The sequence below is a fragment of the Mesitornis unicolor genome, unplaced genomic scaffold (genome assembly GCF_000695765.1).
Source record: "Mesitornis unicolor isolate BGI_N332 unplaced genomic scaffold, ASM69576v1 scaffold6715, whole genome shotgun sequence".
NCBI classification, from domain to species: domain Eukaryota; kingdom Metazoa; phylum Chordata; class Aves; order Mesitornithiformes; family Mesitornithidae; genus Mesitornis; species Mesitornis unicolor.
In genome coordinates, this window is record NW_010187407.1 from 26,614 (window position 1) to 39,572 (window position 12,959).

Below are 12,959 nucleotides of genomic sequence, written 5' to 3' on the forward strand. Positions count from 1 at the left end.
CTAGTGTTTTCATGAAACTAAATAAAACCTGGAGATAATAAATGTTAAATAACATATGAGAAGTACTACTGTAAGTTCAAGGCTTTTCTCTTTCTCCTTTAATATTTAGCACCTCTTCTGTATTTTGATTTTGTTTAAAATAAAAGCAGAGAAACACTTTTCCAGTTATCTGTTCTTTTAATGTTTCTTCTTTGGTCATCCATGTTTATCTTCATCTGTTATATTCAAAATGTTAGTGAAGATCTTTCAGTACCAATTCTAAAATCGGACTGAATATTTAGCATTGAACAAACCTAAAAAACAATACATGAATAGTGTTTCAAAGCATCTATTTTCCAAGAAGAATGTTCAACAAAACTCCTAGTTCATCCATTTCTATTCTTCTGGTCCCACTTGTAATGAATTGTAAAATAAAATTTTAAATTTTCATTTAAAGAATATTTTTATTTTTAATTTGCTATCAGTTGAGGAATTTTCAACTAACAAGTATTTTCACTTAATTAACCATATTTCAACTATTTTTACTATGATTGCAAAAGGAGAACAATAATTGCTCTGCACAAATACTCTGCTTTTGAACAGGTTTAGAAACTAAATATTTCCAGAAATTGATATGATTTTGTGCTAAAATAACAACTTAATCCTACAAACCTGTTTAAATTTTCCTCTGATTTTGTCCAGATCTTCTTGCAGCTTATCATAAGTGGGGTCTTCATATGGGAATTTCTGAACCATCCCTATTAATGAATCCAGAGCCTTTATCTTTTTGCTAAACAAAAACAAAAAATCAGAACAGAAAAACCAATAAGCCCACTACGTAAGTTTTTTGAATCTTTCAATATGAAAATTATACAATACATAATAATTCAGAGCGTAGAACCCAGCCCTCCATCTTTCTTTAATTCAGCTTCTTCCATTTAGCTCATTGAGAGCGCATATTTGATAAATATTTAAGCCATAATCAGAAATTTAGCTGTAGCACAACTGGCAGGTAAAGGTCTCCCTTTTAACTTACCTGCCAGAAGTTGACAACATTCAAGAATCTCAAGGAATACTGATTAGATGAGTGAGTGAAATAAAGAAATGCAATTAAAAAAAAAAAGCTCACCAGAACACTAACAAACTGGCTGACAGTATGGTCGCAATTCTGTCAGATAAATTAATAAAAACTGGACCGAAAAAGAATTACGGAGAAAAGAATGAAAGTCATAGAAAAAAAGTAGGTTGGATGGGACAGCTGGAGGTCATCTAGTGCATCTCCTGGGGAAGCTGGACTAACATCAAAGCTAGATAAAGTTGCTCAGGGCCATTTCCAACCAGATTTTGAAAATCTACGAAAATGGAGCTTCTAGAGTCTCTCTAGACAACTTGTCCCAGCACTTAGCTGCTTGCATTGGAAAAGACCTTCTCCTTACACCTCATTAGAACTTAATTTGTTTCCAATAGTGAAAGTTGCCTATTGTCCTCTCACTCTGCACTTCTGCAAGGAACATGTCTCCATCTTTTCTAGAACTTCCCCTTATACGGTACAACTACGTATCTCCCTCTTCTTCTCTCCTTCAGGCTGAAGAAACCAAGTTCCCTTATCTTCTTTTCATTATGACATGGTCCAGCATATGACACCACCTTAGTGGACTTCTTCTCACTTTTCTTCTGTTTTTCAGTATTTCTTTTGTATTGGAGAAGCAGCAAAACTGGTTACCATAATTTGAAGTAGTATTAAAGGAACAAGGTTTTTTTTAACCTTACCTGTTCTTTTCATCCGTGCATTTTTGGAGCAGGCACTGCCACATAAGTGCAAATCCAAGGTAGCTGCCAATCTGCAAATTTATAAGAATGTCATGAGGAAAAAAATAGCAATTCTGCAAAACACTAGCCATACTTTATGTGCTTTGACCCCTCCCATTTATTAAGATGTGGCAGTAGTGAGATAGTTAGAAAACAACCTATTTAAGATGTTCTGGTATTTGTTTTTGCAGCACAGTCAATTTAAGCAGCCCAGTACAGCTCTACAAAAAGGTGTACCAGCTGGACTGAAGGAGCTACCCAGTCAACGAAATCATGTTTTTTTCTGAGTTAATATGCAAACAATTTTACCAGTGTAACTCAAGAAGGTAGGATGGAATCAGAAAGAAGCATGAGGAGCTGACAAACCTAGCCTTGCCGCCAGAACTTTTCATTATGACTTTGGACACCAAATGAAATGGGAATACAGATGAGGTCCTCAATGCACTTATTGGATAAGTCAACTGGAGTCCCTTTCAAAAGTGACTTAGCATTCACAGAAAAACACCACAGACACCTGAAACAAAAGTTAGCTGACTTTGAGGAATTAAGTAAAATATTACAGCCTAATCCCACCTCGGTTCAGATGTGTGCATGTGTATGTAACTGCCATTTAAACTTACAAATTATTGTTGGACTTGTAAGCTCCTGTGGCCTGCAAGTGACTTCAAAGTAGAGTGGAAACACTTGGTAGTTCCAGTCTTCTGTTCGTTATGTTTGTTAAAGCGGAGGTTCTTTTTAAGGCCTAAACATGGGTTTGGGACTTACTATCTCATTAAGTGCTCAAGCATATTTGAAGTGAGGCTTCCAGTTCATTTTCTGTTGACAGAAATTTAAGTTGCACGCCCATGCTTAGAGACCCAAGGTAAATGGAGACAACTGACAGATACAGCAGTTACCACTGCTGTAAACAGAAGCTACTATGCAAAATATATCAAACTGACATCAAAGACGTCAAATGAATCAAAATCCCATATAGCAAGTAAGCTCAGAAAACATAAAGCCATCTGTTTAACTGCTCAAATGAAAATACCACCCTTAAACTAGTTTTATTGGTCCTCTTGGACACATATAAAGCAGTATAACATAGCAGGCCTGAGACCATCAATGCTGGGCTTTGCCCACGAGTTTCTGTGTTACAGTAATTTTCTAATGACAAAAACATTGCGATTCTGATGTATTTTCCCATTTACCTCAGACCCGATCTTGGCACCATGGAGCAATCCATATCTCCTTCCCTCAGCAACTCCAACATGACTGCCTTCAGCATACCCCTCCTGATACCCTTTACCGTGAAACCTGTAAAGACAGAAGTATAATTTTAGCACCTATTTTCACTCCATATCAAACTCACACTGCACACAAACAAAAACATGCGTATGATCTCCGAAATACAACCGTTCATGTTTAGCTATATCATGACGTTGATTTAAACAAAGAATTATGAACTCTGTGATCTGTTCAAACAAGTTCACAATAGTTTGCTGAGAACAATGCATTCTGCAATCCAGCACAGTACTTTTCACCAGAATAACATCTAACACCTAACAAGCAGCAACCCTGGCCCAAGTTTTCACAGGAAGGAACGGCTAAGATCAAGCTGGGCAGTTACTCAGCAAAAGTAAAGAGAATTTAACAGAATTATTAAACTAAATAGAATGGTTTCGGTTGGAAAAGACCTTTAAGATCATTGAGTTCAACCATCAATCCAGCCTTACTAAGTCTGCCACTAAACCATGTCCCTAAGGATGACATCTACTCGTCTTTTAAACACCTCCAGGGAAGGTGACTCTACCCCCTTCCTGGGCAGTCTGTTCCAGTGCTTAACAACCCCTTCAGTAAAGAAATTCCTCCTAATATCCAACCTAAACCTCCCCTGGCACAACTTGAGATCATAAAACTAAAACTTTATCCCTTCCTTCACCTTCCTCGTCTCTTCCCCGGGCTCATTACCCGCCCTGTGCCTCTCACTGTTTCCTTCTCAGGCTCTATTGGTGACTGTAGAAGCCGACGCCCAGATCCAGGCCCGGCGCTCCCTTCCATCCTCAACGGCCGACCGTTCCCCGCGGCTAGAGAGGAATCCCTCTCCGCCCCCACCTAGCCCCTCGAGGTCGCCGGGCGCCCGCCAAGATTTCCCCACCAGTCTCACTTCTCCTCGGCCATCACGATCTCATCAAACATGTCCGAATCTGGAGAAGGAGATGTATCCGCCGCCGCCATCGCGCCGCTACCAAAGCCCGACCGCTGGGCATGCCGGGAAAGGACGGCAAGCCCAAGGGACCGCGACCTGCTCTGTGCCAGTGCGCAGGCGCGCAAGCCCCCCCGCAGCGAGGGGGCGTGACCATTGCCTGCTCGGGCCACGCCCCCTCCTATATCGCTCTGCCCCTCACACTGCCTCGTTGGCCTATGCCCATCAGGGGGCGCCCGAGCGCCGCTGGAGGGCCGGGGGCGGCGTCCGGCGGTAGCGGGGCCGAAGCAAGGGGGCCGCCTCTGGTCCCTTCCGCCAGCGAGATCGGCGCTAGTGTCGCTGAGGGCTGGCGTGGCTGTGGGGAAACCTCAGAGCCCCGCCGGGAATCGAGGTGTGAGTTGGAGGTGGCCCGGGAAAAAAAGGAGCAATAACAGCGAAAGGATCAGTTTGGGTCTTTTCCCCATGAAAACAGCAGGAGTTACATTACCGAGAAAAATACTGGTGATGGAAACTTCTGTCTGATTTCTTGACCCTCTTTCTGGATGGTCTGACTTGTGCCCTCAGCCCAGTTCCTGCACACAAAGCCAGGGTGCAGGGAGCTCCTTGCGGAGGGCTCGCTTCCAGCCCGCGGGTCAGGGGCTCTGGTACAAGCTGCTTTTCCATCCACCTGAGACGTTTCTGATTTTTAAGTAGTGTATCTTTGATGTATATACCCAAAATGTAAATATTTTTTATGTAAACATCGAAACTGAACTTTAGTGTGCTATTCTAGACTGCTTTGTTGTAACATTTATTATTACTGATCAACACTGATAAAAGAAATAAGTTATACTTATTTATAAATAAGTATATATTTTGATGCTACCTTGTACTGTTGTTTTCCGGATGCTTAATGAAAATGTGGCTCTGAGCACAACATGGTAGTTTGCCAATCCAAATTGGGGTACAGGGCATATGTTATTCTCCAAATCAAATGCAGCAAAGCAGAGGACTCGAAAAGACAGCTTAAAAATGCAGAGGTGGGTCTAAAGAAAAAAAAGTTACATCAGAATGAAAATAAAGTCATGCTCCTAAAGGTTTAGCCAACCAGATGCAGCAGTCACACAGTTCATTAAAAATGCTCCATTGCAGGAGGCTCTACTGATTTATACTGAGGGACTGCAGTCAGTCAGTCAGCTCATTTTCTGAGTTAATTTGAAGTGTAGAGATCACCAGATCTCACATGAAATCACTGAAGGTTTGCCAGGTGTGAATACCTACCTGCTCTACAACCACACAATCACACACAAACACAGATTGTTCACTGATCAGTGGAAATATAAGGTGTCTCTGAAGGTTTCCTCTAATCTAATAACTACAATTTAAATCTTGCTTTGGAATTTAATGGAAAACAAGTTATTCGATCTCACTATACAGCAGGATTGATGAAAAATGCTGAAAACATAATAATGTCTTGACAAGACTATGAAACGGTAATCTCATTCTGGGGCATTCTTACGCACCTTCAACAATCAGTCTCACCGAACAAGGTTCCTGATAAACCTGCTGTATACCTAGACTGTCACAAATTCACCCCAAATTCAGAGTCCTAATGATGTATTTTTTGCACTCCCGTTTGCTTCCAAGGGAAACACTTCTCTATTCTTATTGCGTCTGAGGCTGCCTGAAAGGAGGGTTGGCTTCCATACATTTTTGAGGAAAGAAAGAACACTTATTTAGTTTATCACATCTTTCTCCATTCATGTACAAAGTACACTGGCAGAGTAGAAAGAGTGGTCCAAGATTTTCCCCGAACATAGTTTCAGTGCTTTGAGTAGAGGTGAATTTGATACTATGGGTCTTGAATAAAGGATTTATAGCTTTTTACACTTCTCCAAAGTGGAAATGGAGATGCCGAGTATCTCCTTTCCTACAGCCTTCCCATTAGTCTAACAACTCGTATTTGCACATCATAGCTTCTAACTGAGACTTCACAAGGAGACGTTTGACACCTGACCTTTAAAAACCTTTTAGGGCTGTAAAATGCACTATTGCAAATGAAAGCACTGCAATTGTCCTACCGTCTTTGAGAAACTATGATCAACCAGTATATCGTGAATGGTGGTGGTGGTGGTGTTTACATTCCCACAGAACCAAAGCTAATGGTGTTTCGAGGTTTTGCACACCAAGTTCCTGACCAAGTCAGGTGCCTGATTTTAGAGAAAGCATTTTCCAGTAATCTGACCACCTCAAGCTGTGTTCTTGTCAGATTTTATAAGCAAAACAGCCAGGTCTGGTCAGAGCTTGGGTGGGAAACCTTCAAGAAAAACTGAAGTGCTCCAGGAAGTGGTGTGGGTACTTCAGCTTCTGGCATTCTTCCCTGCGTCTGAATAAATATTGAACCAACCTCTAACCATACTGTTGCAGTAAGAAACATTGTGCTGCTGGTGGAAGATGCAAATCCAAAGGTGTCAGCAAACGGGGTCACTGGAGAGCTCAAGATGCTGCTCGCAAATATAAGGTTGCTCGATGTTGTGCTCTTGAGCAGTATTCATGAGCAATGATGTTACATCAACTTAAAAAAATCTGTCACTGATTAAATTAAACAGTGTACCCTCTGAACCCTGTTATTTGCTATGTTTCCCATCAAAACTGTGCAGATTTTTAGCAGAAAAGTCGAAGTGGATTTTTGACCAAACTTTAAAAGTCCATATATATTTTATTTTGTTTTCTGGGGCTTTTTTGTTTGGTTTGGGGATTTTTTAAAATTTTTTTTACAAAAGGATCTTGAAAGGTAATGTTCGAAGAAAATATAGTGTCTGATCAGAACTGGAAATTAAAACCAGAAAAACAAAATTCCCCAAGCCTGAAAACTTTTGGAATAAAACAACTTGAAAATCAGGACTACATCTCCCAATACATGAGGAACGGGAGCCCTCCGGATGTGTGGCAGTGGCTCAGCACAAAGGAGAATGGGAAACACCATGGAAGATGTTTGCCAGTCAAAAAATCTGCAATTCCTGTTGACTCACAGCGTTTCCAAACAGAAATGTTCAGTCTCTTTTCCTGACAGAAACTGACATATTTTTCAGGCCGAAATAACCAGTTTTCTCCCTGGCTGCACTATTGAGTATAGTTCTCATTTTTAAGAGGGAGCAGCCTCCCACCCACAGAATTTTTTGTATTTTGCAGGTGGATTTTGCACAGCTGGAGAAGAATCAGAGACAGCACACCTGATAGTGGTTTTTTTCCACCTCCCTGAGAATCACCTCCTCCAAGCAGCTGAGGGTTTGCACTCCTTTCGGTGTTCAACACCTTGAAGACCACAGTGCGAACAATAGCATTTAACAACATAAACAGAATATGAGAGGGGTGTTTTATGCAAATCCATAAATCTGCTTTATAGCAGATGAAGTATAACTGATGTCTACAGGCAGCACTCACCAGCCCAGATCTACAGCTACCTAAGGGAGGTTATAGTGAGGTGGGTGTTAGTCTCTTCTCCCAAGTAACAGTGATAGGACATGAGGAAATGCCTTCCAGTTGCTCCAGTGGAGGTTTAGATTGGATATTAGGAAAAAATTATTCGCTGAAAAGGTTGTCAAGCACCTGAACAGGCTATCCAGAGAAGTGGTTGAGTCACCATCCCTAGAGGTGTTTAAAAGACATATAGATGTGGTGATTAGGGACGTGGTTTAGTGGTTTATGGTTAGACTCGATGATCTTGAAGGTCTTTTCTAACCTAAATGATTCTATAATTCTGTGATTCTGATTGAATGGTGAGGAATGGGAGGAAAACATCAGGACACACTCACACAGCTTGAAAATTAGCCTCACTCATATGCTGTATCAAGAGATTAGTAATTTAGGACTAGATGGAGTGACCTTCACATATCCCAAGGTCAAAATTTAATAAGCTGTTTCCAAAACTCTTCCATAACAGAGATACTTTTATTAGACTTGCTGTTTCACATGGAGCTCATCTGCAACTGGCAGCAAACAAACTTGAATTCCAGCCTTGGCATTCACTGCCTACATCTGGGAAAAGCCCTCTGTCTCTCTGCATCCTTGTCTGTTGTGTCTCAACTACAAGGTGTCCCCTCACAAGGGACACCATCTTCTCATGGCTGCTGTGAGCCAGCTGCCATGGTTTGCTAAAGTTCTTCTAAGTCTCTAGACTAAAGAAGTGACAAAAGAGTCAGCTAGATTTCTGTGTTGAAGATGATTTGGTTTTTATTGCAAATGTACACATTCCACTACTGATAACGCAGAGAAATTTAAAAAGCTATCGTTTGCTAAGATTTCATGATTACAAAACTTCACAAGATGTGTTACGACTAAAAAACCCACCTTCTGAAGTATATAAATAGATTCTTGAGCATAAATAACAGTAACAAAATAAACAGATGTATGTATTCAATAAATTAATTATAAATATTGCATTGGCAATGAAGTGCTTGGTCAGAAGAACACCAGTATTTTCAGTAGAGCTCTTTTTGTGTAGAATTCTCTATTATAATTGAACCTTTGGAAATGAGAAAAATCCCTGAACCTTCTTCTCACATTGCTTTTAATTTTTTTCTTTATTTGGTTATTCCTTCGTCAAATTGTTACAATGGGAGAACAGAACTGAAGACATCAGACAACCATGTTTGGGCCACAAGGTACTCATAATTCCTTCCTGCAAGAACAGTGTGGCTGACCCAGTTCTGTGGCATTTAAGTCACTAAACTGTCTCTCCAGTGATTCCCAGGGTTGCAGGATCAAGCCTGGAAGGACTTAAAAGAACTCCTGATGGTTAAAAGTTAAACATGAAAACCTATTTTGCAACTTATTTGACCTATACATCATCCACTCTCAGTCTTTCTCTCCATTTGCTAATGACATACATGCTTATATACAACAGAACCTGAATTTAAACACTAATTCGAACTGCTCATTTCCTACCTGATGAACATCAATGTGAGTTCTGTGCATTCTTCCAACCACACACTGAATTCTCACTAATGTTAATGAGAACTCTGCTGGATGATGCTGATCCCACAGTAACTGTAAATTAGCCTATAAAAAGAAATCAAAGATCCAATTTTCCACAGTACCCTTTAGCAATAAGGGAAGGAAGAAAATTTCCCCTTTCTTCCCTTATTTCCTAAGGGAAGAAAAAGCACAATATACAAGCAGAATTTTTTTTTCAGTGGTATGTTTTCAATAGAAATTTTTCCCAGAACGTTGTCAGCAGCTTTTCAAAAAACACCGTTAACTCTACTTCACATAACCACATTTGCTAGGTTTTCCTTAATTGTGTTTTATTCCAAATGTTTTTCTTTAAGGCCTCTGAAAAGATTTTTGGATTTGCTTCTATGAACAGAAATAACGGGTGAACATACATGGTAATGAAGCTGATGTAGAAAAACTGTAATTATTTTATCATCACCACAGTAATGGAGGAACTCTGATGAAGGTGCTAAGCTTTTCTTATTCAATCCTTCTTTTCCAAATAAAACTATGGATAGACTACAGAATAGCCTCTGGGCACTCATCTCTTACAGGTAGCACACATTGCAAGGAAAAGATTGGCTCCATCCTGAAATATACAAAAAAAGTTCGAAATATCACTACATGAAAAGCTAAAAAACCCTGCAGTGTCCTGCAATATTTATTTAAAACCACGTATGTGTGATCAGAGTCATTTCTGAAAGCTGGGGCTCTTCACCGGCAACAGTTTGGAGGTGATGCCAAAGGGGTCCATGCTGTCCGTTTCGAGAGGTGAGGAGTACACCTCTGGTTCAAACGCTTGGCTGTAATCACCGTATTCACCAAAGTCTGTTGACTCCACAGGCACGGTGTTGATCATAGGTAAGAAGTGAGATAGTGGAAGAAAATCTTTTCCCTTGAACTGTTGTCTTTGCTTGGCGCTACTCAAAGACACCGATATTCCGTATTTTTTTGATCTATATACATTGTAGCCATCTGGACGAATCTCTTCTTCAAAGGAACAATCCTCAGTGGAATACCTGAGCTAAACAACAAGGAGTAACAAGAATTACAAATACAACCACCAGACTCACTGTATTCAACCATGACATAAACTCTGTATGTGAACAGCCCTTCTCCCTTTGCTGTCAGTGGGGGTGTCCCTCTGGCTTGTCATGGGTGCCCCAATTTGGAGCACCTTGTGAATCCTGCTGCCAGATCCATGCTAGTGAGCTGTCCGCTGCCTCCTTGCCTGGCTGCTGCAGGGACACAGGTGGGACCCATTGCTCTGGTGACTGCTCTTTCAGTGATGGAGCACAGCCATCAAGTTGAAGTGTCCTGAAGTGCCCTGCAGTGGTCAGGTGTTTGGACTAGATGATAGGTGCCTTCCAACTGAAATTATCCTATCCTATCCTATCCTATCCTATCCTATCCTATCCTATCCTATTCTATTCTATTCTAATTTCCATTTCTAATTCTAATTCGATTTCTATTCTATTTCTATTCCATTCCATTCCATTCCATTCCACATAGTATGCATTTTAGCTTATGAGGCCATTAAAAGACCTAATCCAGAACTCCTGAAGTTAATGCACACCTCCTTCACACTAAATAAGCTTTGAATCCTGGATGTGTACTTCTCCACAGCTACCACACTTACCCTGTCCTGAGCATGGGGAAAAAGAATCTCAAATGACAGTGTTTATTTAGATAAACTGTCTTTGAATGCTGACAGTATTTCACTGTAGTCATGAGACCCAACCCAACAATCCTCAGGTATAAAACTCTGGCTGTTAGAGATTTGTCTGTATAAGGACTTCAAGATCAGGTCAGTGGCAAGGCAGCACTGTCAAAGACAGTGCTTATACAAACATGGCCAATCAGTAAAACAACACTAAAAAGTTAATTGCCATTTATTTTACTCAGCATTTGGTAAAATTACAAGTGACCATTTAACACTGTTACTTGCTCACTAGACATTAGTTAGAACTGTCAAATTAGTAACAGTTCAAGTTAAAATTTTGTATAGAAAAATCTGATTTCTTAGGCATGAATTTGTAGAATTATGTTTGTGATATACTGTACAGGTAGCGTATGAGGAGTTTGCATTGCCAGATCAGACCTTTCCAGTTCCTTACACAAGCACTGTATTTCCTACAACGCCGGTGCTATTTCAGGCTTAGCCACTACAGGTGATTGAACTTGGGGTCAATAAAAGACAATTGCTGATTCTGTCTCAGTCTGCAGTGATAAAAGTGTCCTTACATGAATGCTCTGCCTGTCAGAATAGAGAGCATATTTGATCCTCTTCAGTCCTTTCTCAAACACCCTCAGTAATATGAAGTTCAATTAAGCGCATGCATTTGGGTGTCTTTTAAAAGCACTTTTTAAACTAACCAAGTAATTTCTCCAAATAAATTTACACAATATTTATCTTTCTACACACATATCTCAGAAAAATACGTGTCTATAATACAATTTTATGCCTGTATTGTTAGCTGTCCTTGCAAGTGCTCAACCTCATTAGAAGGATGATGAAATAACAGAGCTTCTTGAGCAAGTGCTCATTACAAATAACAGTTATTGATTGCATCCCCTATGTCTCAACTATATAATTCACTCTTAATTTCATTGGGATTGTCTCTGTTGTATTTTTTAAACAAGAACCAATTGCATTTTAAATATTTCCAGATAATTTTTTTTTCACAGGAGGAATTTATAGTATGTCAGTATATTAAGTAGTTACATTATTTCCCCTAAACTACAGACTATGGCTCACTGCATGTTCAAAAATCAACCCTAGTCATCAGTTTTCCAGTGTTAAAAAGGGCATGTTTCAGGAGTGCAAGCGGTCGCCCAGTTCAGTTCTCAGACATCATATTTGCCCTTTCGTTCTTCCGCTCCCGAGTGTAGTGCTGATAAGACAAAGAATTGCCCACAGAGCTGCCTGCTCGGGCTTTTGGCAGAGACGTGACAGCAGGTGCCCACAACATATAGATGTGATGGTATGGCTATGTGCCATTATATTTTCAGGAAAAAACACCCTTGCAAATTAATAATATACACCAACAAACCCAGTCTCAGTCAAGGCATATGCATATGCCTTCAAAACAGTGTTACATGAAAGCTATTTTAAAATGCTGTGACTGCTAAAATCCAGTCAGCAGCTCCAGTGGGAGCAGGATCCAGGCTCTGCCTTGTTTTCATTGACCACTTTGCTTTAGATATACATAAAAAAGCAAATAATTGACCTACAATATAGTCTGAACCTACATGCCTTATCACAGCATTGATTGATTCTAGCCCAGAAAAGCATGGAAATTCAGAAAGAAGGGCTTAATCTTATGTTATATACGCATTTAAGAATGTCCCTACATCAATACTGCTCTTATTAAAAATACTGATGGTTTTGACAATGGGCCAGCAGAATTGTTGCCCGAGTAATGAAAGCAGAATCAAGCTGTATCTTTACTATGGCATAATAAAAATCTGTTGCTCTGTGAAACTCAGGCTCCTGTAAAGCAGTCATACACAGATTGAATCTGAATCTTACCCTTCAAATTCTAGAGCTGGCAACTTATTCATGTGGCTTAGAAACCAAGTTTATATTGCTGGTAATGGCTAGCTGCTACACTGACATACCTAGAGAAAAAGCATTACCTACCAAAGTGGTGTCAGCAGATCCACTGACAGGAGCCCCAAAGGTGTGATGTTATCACAAGTCAGAAGTGAGACAGTGGAGAAGAGTCCTTCCCCTTGAAACCCTATTTCTGTCTCATACTACCTCAGAGATGGCAAGCCCATGTTTCTGGGACTTGTTTGTCTGTCAGTCATGTAGCTTCATCTCCTTTCCAAAGGAATAATATTTTGTTTCGTTTTGTTTTCCCCATAATACCTGACCTGAACAGTCAGAATTTATTTCGATTCTATGGCGTGACTTAATCTATTTCTGCAGCAGAAATGGGAAGTGATGGGGACCTGCAAGCTTTGTTAACCCATTATCAACCACAGCGACAAAAAAAAATCGATGTCA

General features: G+C 40.2%; 2 protein-coding genes across 2 annotated transcripts; both read right to left on the reverse strand.

The window, feature by feature from the left end:
• Positions 1 to 224: 224 nt before the first annotated feature.
• On the reverse strand, positions 225 to 4,005 carry ORAOV1 (oral cancer overexpressed 1). Its single transcript, XM_010185426.1, has 5 exons — positions 3,935 to 4,005; positions 2,979 to 3,084; positions 1,750 to 1,820; positions 652 to 769; positions 225 to 293 (listed from the first exon to the last, which is right to left on the reverse strand). The coding sequence occupies exons 1-5, from the start codon at positions 4,003 to 4,005 to the stop codon at positions 225 to 227; spliced, it is 435 nt and encodes a 144-aa protein (XP_010183728.1).
• Positions 4,006 to 9,638: 5,633 nt separating this feature from the next.
• FGF19 (fibroblast growth factor 19) lies at positions 9,639 to 9,971 on the reverse strand (the record flags this gene model as incomplete). Its single annotated transcript, XM_010185427.1, has 1 exon — positions 9,639 to 9,971. A coding segment is annotated over one exon (333 nt), but the record flags the coding sequence as incomplete, so codon positions are not given.
• Between the last annotated feature and the right edge of the window lie 2,988 nt (positions 9,972 to 12,959).